The 18,170-nt window shown below is 33.4% G+C and overlaps 1 protein-coding gene across 4 annotated transcripts in view; it reads left to right on the top strand.

Moving 5' to 3' along the window:
• The window catches only part of UBE2E3 (ubiquitin conjugating enzyme E2 E3), a 90,225-nt gene extending 74,808 nt beyond the window's left edge, over positions 1-15,417 (top strand). For all 4 annotated transcript variants that reach the window (XM_081261419.1, XM_081261420.1, XM_081261421.1 and 1 more), the window contains 3 exons: positions 9,377-9,509; positions 13,211-13,358; positions 14,785-15,417. In XM_081261419.1, the coding sequence (XP_081117545.1) occupies positions 9,377-9,509; positions 13,211-13,358; positions 14,785-14,882 (379 nt within the window). In that variant the 3' untranslated portion in view covers positions 14,883-15,417. The remainder of the gene's footprint in view (positions 1-9,376; positions 9,510-13,210; positions 13,359-14,784) is intronic.
• Positions 15,418-18,170: the final 2,753 nt, after the last annotated feature.

The following is an 18,170-nucleotide window of genomic DNA, read 5'->3' on the forward strand; positions in this document are numbered from 1 at the left end:
GTGGTAGATTTGTTATAATCCATGTACCTACTTAGACACATATTCTTATCACCAAAATTCCCTATTTTACATTAGGATTCACTCTTGGTGTTGTACAATTTTTGGATTTTGACAAATGTACAGTGATATATAAATCTACCACTGTTGCATCATACAGAATAGGTTCACTGCCATAACAGTGCTCTGTCCTGGTCCTGTTTATCCCGTCCTCCCCCCTAATTTCTGGCAACCACTAATCTTTTTACCATTTCCATAGCTTTGTCTCATCTGGGTGTTATGTTCTTGTACAGTATGTTCTTTCATTTAGTGATATTGCATTTAAAGTCCCTCCAGTTTTTTTCATGGCTTGATATCCCTTTTATTTTAACACTGAGTAATATCTCATCATCCGGTTGTACCACAGTTTCTATATCTGTTCATCTACTGAAGAACATTGTTGTAGTTAGCTTTTTCAAAACTGACCAAAACACCTGACAAGTGCAACTTAGAGAAAAGTTTATTTAGGGTTCCTGGTTTCAGAGATCTCAGTTGATAGGTAGCTGACTCCATATCTCTGGGCAGAATATCACTGGAGAAGTGTGTGACAGAGAGAAGCTGCTCCACTCATGGAGGCAAGGAAGAAGAGAGGGGGGGAGAAAGAGAAAAGGGGTGCAGGACTGCAGGGGCCTTCCAGGGCATACCTTTATAGGGCATGCTCTGTGCTTCTCTTCCTATAGCCACTTTTCACCTACGTATAGTTACTGCCTAATCCGTCCAAAGTAGGATGGAAGTATTGAGTTATAGCTCTCAATCTAATCATTTTACCTCTGAATATTCCTGCATTAACAAGAGCTTTGGGGGGTTACCTCATATCCAAACTGTAACAGACATCTCAGTTCTTTAAGTTTTTCCATTTTATGAATAAAGCATCCATGTATGGGTCTTTGTGGACATAGAAAGATCATGGAAAGATCCCCCATGTTCTTGGATAGGCAGAATTAATACTATCAAAATGGCTATGCTACCAAAAGCACTATATACATTTAATGCAATTCCTATTAAAATTTAAATGATGTTTTTCACAGAAATTAAAAAAAAAAAGCAGGCATGAAGTTCATTTGAAAAAAATAGCCAAAGCAATCCTTAGTGAGAAAAGGAAAGCAGGAGGCATCACAATATCAGACCTTAAATTTTATTGTGCAGTTATAGTAAGAAAACCAACATGGTATTGGTACCAAAAGACATGAAGACCAATGGAACAAAAGATACAGAAATGACCCACATAAATACAGTTACCTCATCTAGACAAAGGTGCCATAGACATATTGGAGAAAAGATAGCCTCTTCAACAAATGGGGCTGGGAAAACATATGTAGTTCATATGTAGGAGAACACATATGAAGTCCATATGTAGGAGAATGAAATTTAAACCCCGTCTCTCACCCTGCACAAAACTCAAAGAGGGTCAAAGATCTAGGCATTAGACCAGAAAACCTACACCTACAAGAAGAAAATGTAGGCCCAACATTCCATCATGTTGGCTTAGGAACCACCTTCCTCAACAAGACTCCTAAAGCACAAGAAGTTAAATAAATAATGGAACAGTATTAAACTAAAAAGCTTCACAGCAAAGAAAACAGTAAAGAACATGAACAGAGCCTGCAGAATGGGAGAAAATCTTTGCCACCTGTAACTCAGATCGAGCATAAGTCTCCAGGATATATAAAGAATAACACCCAAAAACCATTTCACCCAATCAACAAATGGACAAAGGAACTGAATAGACACTTCACAGAAGAAGAAATATGAATAATGGTTCCATTCCAAGTTTTCTAAGGAATCTTCATACTGCTTTCCAGGGTGGTTGCACCAGTTTGCAGTCCCACCTGCAGTATATGAGTATACCCTTTTCCCCACATCCTTGCCAACCTTTATTATTGCTTGTATTCTTGATAACTGCCATTCAGTGTAGTTTTAATTTGCATTTCTCTAATTGTTAGATCTGTTGAACATTTTTCCATGTATTCATTGACCATTTGACTCAATTATCCCATTCCTGGGCATATTCCCAAAAGACTTTAAATCAGCATACTACAGGGACACGGCCACATCAGTATTTATAGCAGCTCAATTTACAATATCCAAGCTCTGGAACCTTCAACAGATGAATGGATAAAGGAAATGTGGTATATATTCACAATGAAATGTTACTCTGCCATAGAAAAGAATGACTTTTGCCAGTAACCGGATGGATCTGTGGACTATTTGCTTAGAGAAATAAACATATCCCTCTAAAATCAGAGACCAAATGTTTTCTGTGATGTGTGGATGCTAAAACACAACAAGGGGTGGGAAGGGGAAGAATAGTTTAGTTTAGTGGATTAGACAAAATGGATGAAGGGAAGAAGGGGGACCGAGATAGGAAAGACAGTGAAATGAATCTGACATAACTTTCCTATGTACATGTATTTATACACCATAGTGAATCTACATATCACGTACAACCACAAGACATGGATCCTAATTAGAATAAGATGTACTCCATGTGTGTCTAACTATGTCAAAATATACTGTACTGTCATGTATAACTAAAAAGAATAATTTTTTTAAAAAAAATTGGGCTTAAAAAAATCCAGTTCATAGATAAATACCAACAATTGCTGGATCATCTGGTAAGATAGGTTTAACTTTGTAAGAAACTGCCAAACTGTCTTACAAAATGCATATTCACATGCATAAAAATGAATTTAGACATTTTGCATTCCTACCAGCAGTGGATGAGGGTTCCTCTTCCTCTATATCCTCATAGCATTCAGTGTTGTCAGGGTTTTGGATTTTGGCCATTCTAATGGATATGCATTAGTATGTTATTGTTGTTTTAATTTGTAATTCTGTATTAATGATGCTACATTGAAAATCTTTTCATGTGCTTATGTGGCATTTGTATATCTTCTTGGTGAGGTGTACAAGTCTTTGTTTATTTTTTAATTGAGTTATTCATTTTCTTGTTGAGTTGTAAGAGTTCATTGTATATTTTGGATAACAGTTCTTTATCAAATTATTTTTGTATACATGTTCTCTTCTGCATGTAGCTTCTCTTAGTCTATGCTTTGTCTTATTCTTTTGACATTTATCTTGGCAGATCAATAGTTTTTTTGTTTCAATGAAGTCCAGTAATTTTTCCATAGAGTGTGTGCTTTGGGTCATTACCATGCCCAAGATCATCTAGATTTTTCGCTTATGTTATTTTCTAGGAGTTTTATAGTTTTGCATTCTCACTTAGATTTGTGACCCATATTGAGTCAATTTTTGTGAAGGGTGTAAGTTCAGTGTTTAGATTAATTTCTTTGTAGGAAAATGTTTAATCATTACTGCACCATTTATTGGAAAAGCTGTCTTTCCCCTATTGTATTGTCTTTGCTCCTGGTCAAAGATTAGTTAATTGTAACCAGATATGGTGATGATGCCTGTAATCCCAGCTATTTGTGAGGCTGAGGTAGAAGGATTGCAAATTCAAGACTAGCCTGGAAAACTTAAGCTGTCTCAAAAAAGCTCAGAAGCAAAGTATTTGCCTAGCATGTGCAAGGTCCTAGGTTCTGTCCCCATCATGACAAAGACAAACAAACAAAAAAAAAGCAAGTAAATTTTACTTATGTGTGTCTATTTTCATACTTTCTATTCTGTTATCTTGGTATTTCTTTTCACCAGTACCAGACTGACTTTTGTAGCTTTATATTAAGTTGAGTACTATCATTTCTCTTTTATTCTCTTCTTCCTGAGTTAGCTATTCTGAGGCTTTCTTGTCCAAATAAACATTACAATCAGTTTGTTTGATATCCACAAAATAACTTGCTGGGGTTTTTTGTTGTTGTTGTTTTTGGAATTGCATTGAATCAATAGATGAAGTTGGAAGAATTGTCACCTTGAAAATATTTATCGAGTTCTTATGTATAAATGTATTTAATAGCTATTTACTACTTTTATTTTTATTTTCAGAAGACTTAGTTTCCTAAAATTTAATCTAGATTGATAAAGCCTATTAAAGTTACATCAACATATCATCTTAGTTCTCTTTGCATTTGGTTCAACTCATCTTAGACTCTTTGCCTTAGGGATAAAAATTCAACCATATGGTATTTAGGATATGCCTCTGTATTTGGCTTAGTACAGGATTAAAAACTTGGACTCGTAAAAAGCATTGTGTTAGGGGAAAAAGTATATTTGTAAAAATGAACACATTTTTAAGTATTTCAAAGTTCTTGCAGGAAATCACTGCTATGCTGTAGAATAATAGTGTTTATGACTCCTTTTGGAAAAATAATTGCCAAATTAGCATTCAAATAGTGGAAAACTGAATTTTGTAAGGTATTGGACCTAATGTTGGTAATATTTGAAATATCACTTGTTAACAGTAAGAGTCACTGGTAACAGAATAGTCCCAGGTGTCAGTTTGTCATTGTCTATACTTTCTACCTACTTTTAAATTTTGTTTTGATATAATAATTTATGTAAAAATCATGTTTGAAAGGGGAAATTATGGTTTGCAAGGAAAAATAGTAGAATGAAGATATTTCTCATTGGCTGAATCATATTTAGACAAAAAAAAATGAGTTATGCAGTTTAGTAATTGACCGTTCTTATTGTGTGTGTGTGTGTGTGTGTGTGTGTGCGCGCGCGCGCGCGCCTGTGTGTGTGTTTTGCTGGGGATTGAACCCAGGGCCTTCAAGACGAGCTTGGAAAACTTTAGCTGTCTCAAAACAAAAATGCAAGGCAAGCACTCTATCAACTGAGCTATATCCCCAGCTCTTTCTTAGCTTATAGTGAGGTTTCAGTAAACTATGTTGTTATTTCGTCATCTTTTTCACAGTTTGATCCAAAACTAGGATGGAATTTACTTTTTCAATGCCAGTGAAGTAAATTACTAAACAAATTGACCCTTTCTTATGAAACTAAGAAAGTTTTGTCTATATAATAGTTTATGTATTTATTTTGGTTACCACTGCTAGTAGACTCTGTGACATCTTCCTTTCCTGTCTCATTAGGCAGATCCTACCACCCTTTTCACTTCTTGTTACCAAGAAATAATGTATCACTTTCAGGGCATAAAAAGTTCAGGCTGCTTAAGATAAAGCGCCCCATTTATGTCTTATATCCTCCTGGGGCTTGTGACCTACTGAGAAAGACAGTAAGAAAGATAGAAATATGTTAGAGAATGGTAAATGCTTCTGGGGGAAAGGGGGACAAGTGTGTGTGAAGGTATGTGTGACATTTTGGACAGAATGACCAGGCAAGGACTCCTGAAACTGTGACTTTTGAGTTGAAACCTGAAGATGATGAGGGATTAAACCATGTGGGTACCTTGGGGAAGAGCCTTCCAGGCAGGGAGACACTGGTGATATGGAGATCATGAGGTGGAAGTGTGTATTGGAGAAAACAGCATTGCTTCAGCCAGTTGAACAAGGAAGAGATTAAAAAGATGGTGGCTGCAATGGTAAATTATAACTAGCTGAAACAGTGTTTCCTTTGTTTTACAAGTGAACATGCCATTAGATGAAATAGGAAAGATTATAGTTGGAATGTTAGGAATTTCATTTGAGATGTGGTAAGTGTGAGGTGCTTTTAAAAATTACTAGATTTAGGGGCTGGAGATGTGGCTCAAGCGGTAGCGCGCTCGCCTGGCATGCGTGCGGCCCGGGTTCGATCCTCAGCACCACATACCAACAAAGATGTTGTGTCGGCCGAGAACTAAAAAAAAAAAAAAAAATTACTAGATTTAAATATTCAATTTCAAAATAGAGACTTAGTATTTAGATGCATAATTGGAGATTCAGAATAAAAATCTAGTTGGTACATACAGATTTGGGAGTTAAGAGGATACTAGCATGTTTAAAGGGAATAAAATTGTGTGGGATTACCAAAAGAGTACATGTAGATAGAAAATAGAAGGGTCTAAGGATTGAGCCTTGAAGAACTAGCAATATCTAGACATTGGGGAAATAATGAATGGCAGTACAGGATGAGAAGAGTCCAGGAAGGTTAGGTAGAAAACTAATTTATGTTATTCTAACAACTAAACAGAAATTTTCAAGCAAGAAATGATTGATTTTATCAAATGTTGCTGGACCAAGTAAGATTTGGATTCAGAAATGATCTTTGGAGTGATGAGATTAATGACCTTGGATTAGAGCTCTTTTGTGATGGAGGAACAGGGAGGGAAAGCTTGTTTGGATTGGTTTCAAGTAAAAACAGGAGGAAAGAAGTTGGAGACAGCAAGTAGATAATACTTGCAGGGAGTTTTGCTATAAAGGACGATAATTGAGATTGAAGCTGGAAGGGGTAGTAAAATAGAGGGGCTTTTTTGAATAGTTATTAAATGTTAGAGAAAGGCATTGTTGGACTCTTGTGGACATTTATTCCATAGAGAGGGAAAAGTGGTTGGTCAGAGACAAAAGGAATGCTGCTCTTGAGGAAGAGAGAGACTTGGGAAGAGAGAGAGATGGGAAGTAGTAAAAAGGTATGAATAGTGCTTGTCTTGAAACTGTTCAGCATTTTTATCACTCATTTTCTACTTCTCTTGAGATCTCAGTAGCAAGTCAGCTGTCAGCCTATAAAATGCTTTGTTTGGATTAGAATGAAGTCAGACCTGCAGCTGCTCTTATCCCATATTGCTTCCTACTCATCTCCACCCTCCCCAGGCCTTGAGTAGCAGAGAGTGCCTTTTCGAGAATGAAGAGGCGCCTTACTCCAGACAAGGTAGCCAACACAAGGCTCATTCCCCTTAGGCTAGGCATCTTTGGATACTACTTTGTAGTAGCATAGCTATATCCTACTCATTTTACTCCAGAACAACAGGAAAAGTCACATTGACTATCTTGCTGTAATTTTAATGTACCCCTTGTCCTGTGGCGTATCCCTTAAGTGGGAAGAAAACAAGTTGAAGAACTGAGTTTGGTGTGAGGATCCCAGCTCTTCCACCAGCTAGCAGAGGGGATTTAACATGGATCCTATACTCTCTGTGTTAGATTCAAGTCTAAAGGTAGGATTTTGTGCTCAACTGCATGCTTTTCAGTCAAGTCCAGCCATCTGAAGGATAATACAGAAAAATATCTCTGAGACAGTCTGTTTTTTTGTTTGTTTGTTTGTTTGGGTTTTTTTTTTTTTTTTTTTTTTTTTTTTTTGTTTTTTTTTTTTTTTTGGTAACAGCTCCCTTTGGGTAGGTACTTCTGGGAAATATATTAAAACCTTAGAGGAAAATATAGACTAGTGCATATAGTTTGTTTAAATTCTGTGTCATTTTATAACTCTGAGCTATATGGAAAGTTATTTAACTCTATGCCTTGTTTCCCATTTCAAATTCTGTGCTTTTTTCCCATTTCAAAGGTTGGTAAAAGAATTAAATAAATTATGTGCTATGGTGCTTTTAAACAATACCTGACTTATAGTAAAGATGGGGTAAACTGTTGCTGACATTGTTAATACTATTCCTAGTATGTAAAAGGTGTCATTCAGAAACATTTTACTAGAGCAGCTGGTGATGGTAAAAGCTCTGATGCTATAATTTAATTTTATTATGATTACCTTGAATCACCCAGTGGAAAGTTAATATGGAAAAGAAATGCTGTTGATGAAGTTAAACTTCTTTCTTTCATAAAATTGGTTCTCAGTTTTATGTTTTTTGTTATAGTGAGTATTCACATGATTCTCAAACGACAGAATAGTGAGCCATTATTATGGTTAGTTGTAGTTGCTGTGTATATTTAAAACATATAAAAATGTTATTTTCAAATAAATATTTAGGCCACAATAGTCAGGATTTATTGTTCATATATATCTGCCTTAAATATAGATTATTGAAACAACCTGTAACTTTTATTATAGTGTCAAGCTTTGTGTATTTTTTGGTATGAATCATTTCTCAGAGCATACATTCGATAATTGATGATATGGCTTACCTGAAGTTTCACAATTTATAAAAGTATGTTTTACAGAATTAATATGTAATTCAATCATTTTAACTAATGTTCTGTTGTTAATTAATATGGTTGATTTATCAATGTAGCTTGTGCTTGTTTTATGTAGAACTTGGATTTCTAAAATGATAAGTACTTCAAAATAAGAAAAGCTTTATATATACATATGTTCAGGAAGCCAAGATAATTTGTTATGTAGTGATTAGAGAAAAACAGAGGTCTATAAGACTTGAAGAGAATTTAAGGAGTATTAGAGCTGCCTTTCCACAAGTAATTCTGAGTTTAGATTTTGTTTGAACTCTCTTTGTATTTTCTAAATGAAATTACAGTGGTGAGCACATTGTATCAAAATATAACTATAACTTAGTAGCACCTAGAACTTTCCTAACAACTTTCACCTAAAAAGAACCAAGTCTTCCTGAAAAAATAGCTGATTCTAGTGCTGGGAGCCTGGAATGTTTTGTTGAGCCAGAAAGGAGAAAAGTGTTTTAAAAGCTAATGGTGGCATGTTAGATGGAGTCAGTGAAGGGTTCCCACTGGCCAAATATGAGCATAAAAAAAAATAATAAAAAGCAGTAGTGAATAATAATAAAATATTGGAAGAAAATAGAAATCCATGAGACCACACCAGTAATGCATCATTAAGTGTGGAGAAAGTACTAAAATTGAAAAATCATGATTGTGCCATCATTTTAGTAAAGTTCAAAGAGTCCACAAGTGGGTGTGAATCATAGGGAAGAAATTTTGATAAGGGGGAGGGTATTTGCATGATCTTCAACTATTTGACCAAAGATTACTTACTGATTGTGGGGTAAAGTAGTAAATTAAATAGTAGGTAAATTGGACAGCACCTTGTCTTCATGATGAAACATTACCCATGAGGAACAGGTGGATATCATGTGCCTCTGGATGTGATACACTGAGAAGGACACAACACTTTTGTGCTGTTCTCACCAGGAAAGCATTACTTGCTTCTAATCATGAAGAAATACCAGACAAGCTCAAAGTGATGAGTTTTGTTTGTTTTTATAAGAATATATTCTGCAAAAAAATGTTCATTACAAAAGTGAAAGGCCAAGAGAACCCATGTTGGAGGAGATTGAAGACAGGATATAATTGGCACTAAGACTGGTTTTTGTGTCTGGAGGGGAAAAAATAAAAGATTTTAAAGGATTATTGAAATAGTTGACAACTTCATAATGCAAATTGTAGATTAAAGTATTGTGTTGAGGTTTGTAGGAGAGTGTTTTTAGAAAATGAACACTGAAGATTTATATGAAAAGGGCTATTTTGAAATAGCTTAGAAACAAATGATATCCCTCATTTTTCTCGATTGCTAATTTAACTTAAACTTTGTTGGTTTTAAGGTGTTAATACACATTGTTTACAGATGAACATATTGATAAATTTTAATTTCTTTTACGTAGTGCTGGGCCTAAAGGAGATAACATTTATGAGTGGAGATCAACCATACTTGGTCCACCAGGTTCTGTATATGAAGGTGGTGTGTTTTTTCTGGATATCACGTTTTCATCAGATTATCCATTTAAGCCACCAAAGGTAAGAACCTAGAAATACATTCTTTAATATTTATCTTTCTCCAAAACTGGTTATCATAGAATTCAAATGCATATTAATATAATAATTTTATTATTTAAGAATTGATACGGAAACTCACAGAACCAAGGATTTTAAAACTCAAAGTAATTGACTTCTTTCACAAGTAACTTCTTATTCAACAGAGGATTTGTTAATTATAAATAAAGCTATACTTTTTTTCAGTTGGTTATGCAGTTTTATTAATACTAATAGATCTATACCTTGTACAAAAATAAAGTCATAAATTTAAAATTTATGATATGAGCAAGAAAAAATAACATGTGACCCTTCCTTAAGAAATGTTAGGATAAAGTGGGGCAGCGATACATTACTGTAATCACAGTGTAGCAGGAGTCTTGAGGCAGGAGGATCCCAAGTTTTAGGCCATCTGGGCAGCTTAGCAAGTCCTTGTCTCAAAATAAAATAAAAAGAGGTGGGAATGTAGCTTAGTGGTACAGCATCCCTGGGTTTAATTCCTGGGATTGTAGAAAAAAAGAAAAGAAAAGATAAAAAGCCTGTTTAACAGTTTTCAGAAGTAATGATGTAATAATGTGAATTTTGTCTGTATAGGTAAGCAAAAACTAGAAAGCCTAACAAAGGAAAGGAAAACTGATCATATTTAATAAACTCATTTTGGGCCCTCTGTGGGTATGACTAGTAATGGAATCTGAACTTATCTGGCAGGATAAGTTCCTCCTTTTTGTTGGCTATTAGTTAATTTCAAATATAAATTGGATGAATAACAGAGAAGGACTGGGTTCTAACCTGGTAATGACTGTCAATTATTTCGCAAAGCTTAAGACATATAACAGTTACTTGAATGGGTTCTTCCTGATTGCTCATTTAGAATGATCAAGCCAAAGGATAAAAATCACCAGAATTAAACCTGAACATAATTTTGCCCTTGTTACAGAGATGTCCAACATGCCAGGAGAAAGTTATCAAGTCTGTGATGAAATGTTTTTCTTTTCAACATAATTCCTTATGTTTCCTATACTCTTTGTCATTTATGTAGTGAATTAATACTTCTATGTGTAAAAATGTTTGTTTAAAATAAGCATTATTTTATAATGTAATAATAGTTCCACCTAGTGGTGTTTACCCCAAATTGCAGATACTAAGGCCCTTTAACTCCCAGTTAAGACTGTGTTTTGAGTGCTGTACTATGTGTGATCCTATCAGAATCTACCAATATTGAAATTGTCTTTTTTAATGCACCCAAGTCTGTAGAGTCCATCTTGCTGAATCAGTCAAATAAAAAGTGAAAACCCTCATGTTGATAATACCACAAACTATACAAATTAGTTGACCTATTTAATATCAGTATATCTACTAGATGCTCAATTTGCATTCAGTGATTCAACTTGGCAAACTTCATGACTATATTTATAAATAGTTGATACTTCCACGTGTCTAATTTTTCATATTGGAAATTGGTTTAAAACGTTAGCAAAATTAGTGGGGAAAGTTATTAGCAAGGTGTGTTTTATACAACTTTTATTATGTAGACAAAATTAATTGAATATGTTTACATTTTTTAGCATCTTTTAATGGAAAATAAAAATTGTCCATAAGAATTTCAAAATGTAGTTTTATACATAATTTGTCATAATTGTTTTGGCTAATGGTTATTTATAAAATTTAGTATGCTAATAATATTTGTTGAAATTGCAATATTTTAATTTTCTAATTTTTTAATATATATATATATATATATATATATATATTTTGCTGTGATATATAGTATTAAGCATTCTTGAGGTCTGTAGTTTGGAAAGTGAAACAAATAAGGGTAGTAGTATTATCTTAGTGTTAGGAACAATTATTTTTCTACTATACTTGTTCTTTTTGAAGTTTACATAAGGTGTTGAACTTCATGGAAAATAATAAAAATTTAATTTTTTTCATTAATATTACTGTTAATTCATTATTAATAACAGAAAGGAATTAAAATATTAATTGTATTTGTAAAACTACTTCATATCTATTTAGTAGTCAGCTGTTAATGACCTGAATGAATATAATTCCCATATCTTAGAACAACACTAATAAAAATATTATGCAGAGCTGTATGTGTAATTTTCATTTTTTGTAGCCATATTGAAAAAATAAAAAGAAATAAACAGTAAATTTTAATAATAATTTTATTTAACCTGGTGAATAAAAAAATATTGACATTGTAGCATGTAACCAATATAAGAATATTAATAAGATCTTTTACATTCTGTTGTTGGTACCAAGTCTTTGAAATATGCTTTGTGTTTTACACTTTTAGCTCATCTTAATTTGACTAGCTACAATTTAGATATCTAGATGCATATATAACTTCTATGTATTGTGTTAGAGCAGTTCTATAGGAGCTGGTCTCCTTCCTACTCTTCTTCCACTAGACAGTTGGTCTTTTGAGATTGTGTTTGTATCTTGTCTCTTTTTCTCCCCTCATTTTTTTAAAAATATTTTTTAAGTTGGACACAATACCTTTATTTTATTCAGTTATTTTTATGTGGTGCTGAGGATCAAACCTAGCACATCTCACGTCTGTGCTATGCAAGTGCTCTACTGCTGAGCCACAACAACCCTTTTCCTCATTTTTTCAACAATTTTTCTTCCCAGATTCTATTTTGAAGCTCACAGTACTCCTAGTTCTATGAGAAAACTTTTTCTTTCTACAACTACAGATTATGAACTAACCACCTAATTATCTTTTGGGTTGTTTTGAAACTTGCCAGTAATTTGTTCTGTGGTTTATATTCTTTTCTCATACATGTTGGGAAGTATTAGTTTCTTTTATCCATTAGCTAAAAACTGTGCTTTTTTTTATCTTTTTTTTTATTGATTATTTAAAGCATTACATAGCTCATGATATATCATCTTTCATACATTTGACTCAAATTGTGTTTTGAACTCCCATTTTCACCCCAAATACAGATTGCAGAATCACATCTGTTACATATTCACATTTTTACATAATGCCATATTAGTGACTGTTGTATTCTGCTACCTTTCCTATCCCCTACTATCCCCCCTCCCCTCCCCTCCCCTCCCCTCCCCTCCCCTCCCCTCCCCTCCCCTCCCATCTTCCCTCTCTACCTCCCCTGCTGTTGTTCAATTCTCTCCCTTTTTTTTCCCTCCCTCCCCCTTGCCCTATAGACTATAAACCATTGTGAAAATCAAAGGCTGAAAAATAGAAAGTCCAGTAATATAGATGGTTTTATCAACCTTCCCCTCAGTTCTTCTCCATTATTTTCTGATGTGTGGGATAGTGATTCTTTCTACTAAGAAATTAATGTAACTTTTATGCTAAGGAAAAGTCTTCTTCAGATTCTCACAGTTTGGCACCCAAACATGTTCTCCCTTACTTTCTATATGTGCATACATTTATAGAATTCCCATATCATTCATTTAGATTTAATTGATCAGTTACTTTCTTTTAAAATCAATGTAGTTGTTTTTATATCAGGTGAAAACAAAGATATTCAAATGAATCAAAACTATTTAACTTTGTTATTGTTTTAATCCAAGATTACCTATAGTTAAATTATTTGCTGTTTAGTATCATTCATGGTGTGTTACTGGTGAGAATTTTAGTTGACAATGAAGCATGGAATATTAGTTGATAATGGTGCATTCATTGTCTTTGTTTTTAATGTTACTCTATTTAGGTTACTTTCCGCACGAGAATCTATCACTGCAACATCAACAGTCAGGGAGTCATCTGTCTGGACATCCTTAAAGACAACTGGAGTCCTGCTTTGACTATTTCAAAGGTTTTGCTGTCTATTTGTTCGCTTTTGACAGACTGCAACCCTGGTAAGCAATCTTTATAAGCATAAACAAAAACTAGTGCATTTTCTTGGTTAGCTTAAGTGTTCATAAAGAAATAGATGCTGTGTGTAGAAAAATGAGTATAAAACATTTTGTGAGGAAATTATGAATGCCACTCTACAATTATATTTTTCACTATCATTCTTAGAATCTCTTCTTTCTAAAACATGTAGCTATAGAGTGCATTTCTGCCAGGAAGGAAGCAGTGTCTTTGACTCTGGTGCATTCTTTCCTCTGCTGCCTGCTTCTATGAGTTTTAACTACTCAGTAATGAAGGGCTTCTCTCTCCCTTTTTGGATTAAAGTTAGTTATAGTAAATATAGTAGTAATGGACATTAAAATGATAGCTGATATGAGAGCTGTACTAGATTTTGATTATTTAAACTCTGGCATCATTAGTATGTAATTTGTAACTTTTTCAGAAATATCTAACTGGGTGACTGACTTGTTTACCAAGGTAAACAGATCTGGATTTTCACATGTTATCTTACTATTTAGTTATGTTTAAAGAAATTGCTAACTCTTTCTAAATATTTTATAATTCACTAACAGCTATTATTGTTACCTTAAGCTCAACAGTTAGATATATATGATGGATAAATAGATGGAAGTTTTTATATCATTATTAAATCAAAAGACAGAAATAAGCTGAGTGTCCATTAATAAAGAATGCAGCTATTAAAAATAATCAAGCGCCTCTATGTAAACTAACAATAGATAAGATGCTTGTTGAATACATATAAAAGCTCTGCAAAGAAATATTTTAAGTGAGTAACAATTGTTTGCCAGAGAGAGAGAAGTTGGAGTAGTTGGAGTCAGGAAGGCAGTTTTTAAAACTTTCTTTACTATCATTTGGATCACTTCAAATATTATGTATACTTTAAAAAGTAATTCAAACCATCAGTTAAAAGTTTACATCGTAGATACAACTATTTCAAAATTCTATTTAAAATAAAATGGCAAATATGTTTTTAAATGGAGACATACATAGTGATTAGAGTCATATTGTATAGAATGAAGGAAAATTTCATTCTGAATAGCATTGTATTCTTAGATCAGGGTTCCATGTAAGTGATTTTTTAATATCTATAATAAACCAGAAATACACCACCTACTGCATTTGTATTGTTCAATAAAATGTGAAGACTACAAAATAATTTTTGCATACTAAAGGCATGTCTTTTATAGAAATCCTATCCATTAACTCAACATTCATTTTTTAGTGAATACTTAATTTGAATATTAATATATTCAGATGGACATATTACTTTAAGCATTTTTCTTTCAAAAATCAATCTATTATATATAAAGATATGTAAAGATACTGCTGAAATGTTTTACTTTAAAATAATGTTAGACTTGTACCATTAAGACCCCACATAATATCTTAATGTTTTTTCTACTTTTCTAGCGGATCCTCTGGTTGGAAGCATAGCCACTCAGTATTTGACCAACAGAGCAGAACATGACAGGATAGCCAGACAGTGGACCAAGAGATACGCAACATAATTCACATAATTTGTATGCAGTGTGAAGGAGCAGAAGGCATCTTCTCACTGTGCTGCAAATCTTTATAGCCTTTACAATACGGACTTCTGTGTATATGTTATACTGATTCTACTCTCTGCTTTTATCCTTTGGAGACTGGGAGACTCCCCAAAAAGGTAAATGCTATCAAGAGTAGAACTTTGTAGCTGTAGATTAGTTATGTTTAAAACGCCTACTTGCAAGTCTTGCTTCTTTGGGATATCAAAATGTATTTTGTGATGTACTAAGGATACTGGTCCTGAAGTCTACCAAATATTATAGTGCATTTTAGCCTAATTCATTATCTGTATGAAGTTATAAAAGTAGCCGTAGATGACTAGGAATTATGTCATTTGTATTAAACCCAGATCTATTTCTGAGTATGTGGTTCATGCTGTTGTGAAAATGTTTTACCTTTTACCTTTGTCAGTTTGTAATGAGAGGATTTCCTTTTACCCTTTGTAGCTCAGAGAGCACTGATGTATCATCTCAAACACAATAAACATGCTCCTGAAGGCATAGTTTCCTGTCGTAATGTTTGAAGTCAGTCTTGTCAGAAGGTGTGTCTGAGATGATTGTTGATGAAATAAAGATGTGAATATGAAGATGGGCTACTAAGGACTAGTGCAAATGAATGAATTATTCAATTGAAAGCATTTAAAATCTTGAAGTATAGGATTTTTCCTTTAAATCTTAATGAGAAAATAAAATGAAATTAAATATACAAAACTGAATTTTAAACCATGAAGTTTTATGTTGATAATATGGTATTTGAGCTAAAGAAAATAAAACCATGACTCAACTTAGGTGTCTGGAAATATCTTATTTAGAACATTTTGCTTCTAAATTGGTGATTTCTTTCCAGCATTGGGCAATATTGTCAAATAATAACTTTGATCTGATAGCTATTGTGTGGTGTCTTTTCCTTTTAATCCTGGTCTTGAATTTTTATGATTCATTTACCCTTCTTACTGTGACACTTGGCCAACCAATATAGCCAGAAGCAGAGTTGAACACAAAACCCTTGTCTGCCCTGAAGGTAGAAAAGAACTGTGTTACTGTGCAGACATAGTATTATTTCTCAGTTTTAACTTAATTTATTTCTAGCCATAATTATTAATTATAATAATTATCAAGCTTTTCTTATTGGAGTATGTAAACAGATTAATGTGCTCCTCCCATTCCCCATGATGGTATAATTATCTTTGGTCATGTAATCAAGGTTGTGGTATATGGAGCAAGTATCTTCTTTAGTCCTTAATATGGTAATAGAGTACCATCTTAAAATAAAATTTTAGAGTTGAATCATTAGCTTAAAAAATACATTGCTATAAGATAATAAAGCAAAACATGATTATAGTTGCATTTTCATCACTATGAATAGTGGACTCCTACTTGAGTATTTGTCATAGAAGTCTTAGAGTAAAATGAAACTTATGTATCTGTTTTTCAGTTAAGTACCCATACCCCCAAATTATCCTATTACAAAGAAACAACAAACAAAATGGTACTATTTTGAGGCTTATGTCTGTGAAAACCTCTGAGCTTTGACTATTTTAAGCAAAATCTAATACATCTAATAGAGTCCATGTCAGTGCGGTGAGAGTGGAGACCTTTTATGTAAACAAAAATATTTTTTATCAGACTGGGGGAGTTTTAGAAAGTAGTTTTTCCGTATTACCAAAATTGTTCATTCTGTGTCCTACAGTAGTAAATATTTTCTTGATGCTAGAAAATCTTTCATTATGCCAAATAATAGGATATTTGGAGATAGACGCCATGATTGGATTTTCTGGTCTTACTATATATCTAATGAATACCACCAACCTATTTTGCTTTGTTGGCCTGGGACAAAGTTGAGGGAATTGGTTACTTAAAATATTTGCATCTCTCCCACAAACTCCCTTTGTTGCCTTGAATAGGATACTTCTTTCTTTGAGTTTTCATTTATTCATATATGAAATATAAGAGTTGAATTAATTTCCCTGTTTTCTATTATCTCTCAAACTCAGTAATTCTAATCTTATAAATTTTTCTTCTGCTTGTTCTGCTTTCTCTTTTCAGGGAACTGTCAACATTTTTATATGGGTGCTAATAGTATCTAGGTGTTATGAGTCAGCCTACCTATAAAATGAGAGTATATTCTTCTAAGTTTGAGAGAAGATAATCAAAAGGATATATTTTCAAGAAATAATAAACTTCATTTGGTTTCCTATCATAGGTCACCTCAAAGTTTCGATTTTTTTCTCATTCTCTATTTCTAAAAAAACTGTAGATCTCCTTCGTAATTACATAGGTTATCATAGGAATTATTTTCTTCATGAGATTTGCTCTATATGTAAATTGTGATATTTCAAACAAAACCCAGACTTTTTCTTGCCCATTAAAATCAAAATTTGTAATTTACAAGACCAAATATAATTTTATAAGTGCTTGAGAAAGACAGTGACACCAGGCATCCTGTTGAACTTGGAGTGTTCACACTGTGACCACGTGCCCTTGGAGTAGTTTGGCAGTAATGTACTACTGCATGCAAATTATAGGCTGTAGAGGCTGATGTGCTATATCTTGTTTAATACTCTTAAAGAGCTTTAGGAGAGTAGACACTGATGGTCCTCATTCAACAGAGTTGGAACTGATATACAGACAGGTTAAATAACTTGCTTAACATTATGTAGCCAATCCAATTAAGAGATGCAGTTCCCATGTTCTACCACTAGGCTAAGAGTCTTTTATAACATTATAGCTTACTGTTGAATACACATACACAAGTTATCACTTTCCTGCAAAAGTGGACATTCATAGATTAATTAATTATAACTGAAGTTTACAAAGTGAAGTACAGTTTACATTTTACTATATCGTTATTTTAATCTCAGATGGAAGCTTAACAAACTTGTTTCCTGTGAACATGAGGTAGGATTGTTAATATTTTCCCTTAGACATTTGTCATAGATATAATATTACTAATTTCGCCTCCTTTTTTTTTTTGAATTTGAAAACGAGGCAAATTAACCACATATCACGTGTAATCACATCAGGAAACTTATTGGTAAATATATCAAGCATTTTTCAACGCCACAAGGTGTTTTAGTTATCTAGATATTGGCTTTTTAAGAACAAGGTAGTGTTAACTAAAAAAGGTAAAATTCAGTACATATTACAGTTTCACCTGTCTATGTACTACCTTTTCTAACAAGAACTCTGAGGTGTTGTTTTCTGATGCTTATTTAAAGAAATTGGAATCAACCCACTATCTTATAAGAATAC

Source organism: Spermophilus citellus, assembly GCF_964194105.1.
Source record: "Spermophilus citellus genome assembly, chromosome: 11".
NCBI lineage: Eukaryota > Metazoa > Chordata > Mammalia > Rodentia > Sciuridae > Spermophilus > Spermophilus citellus.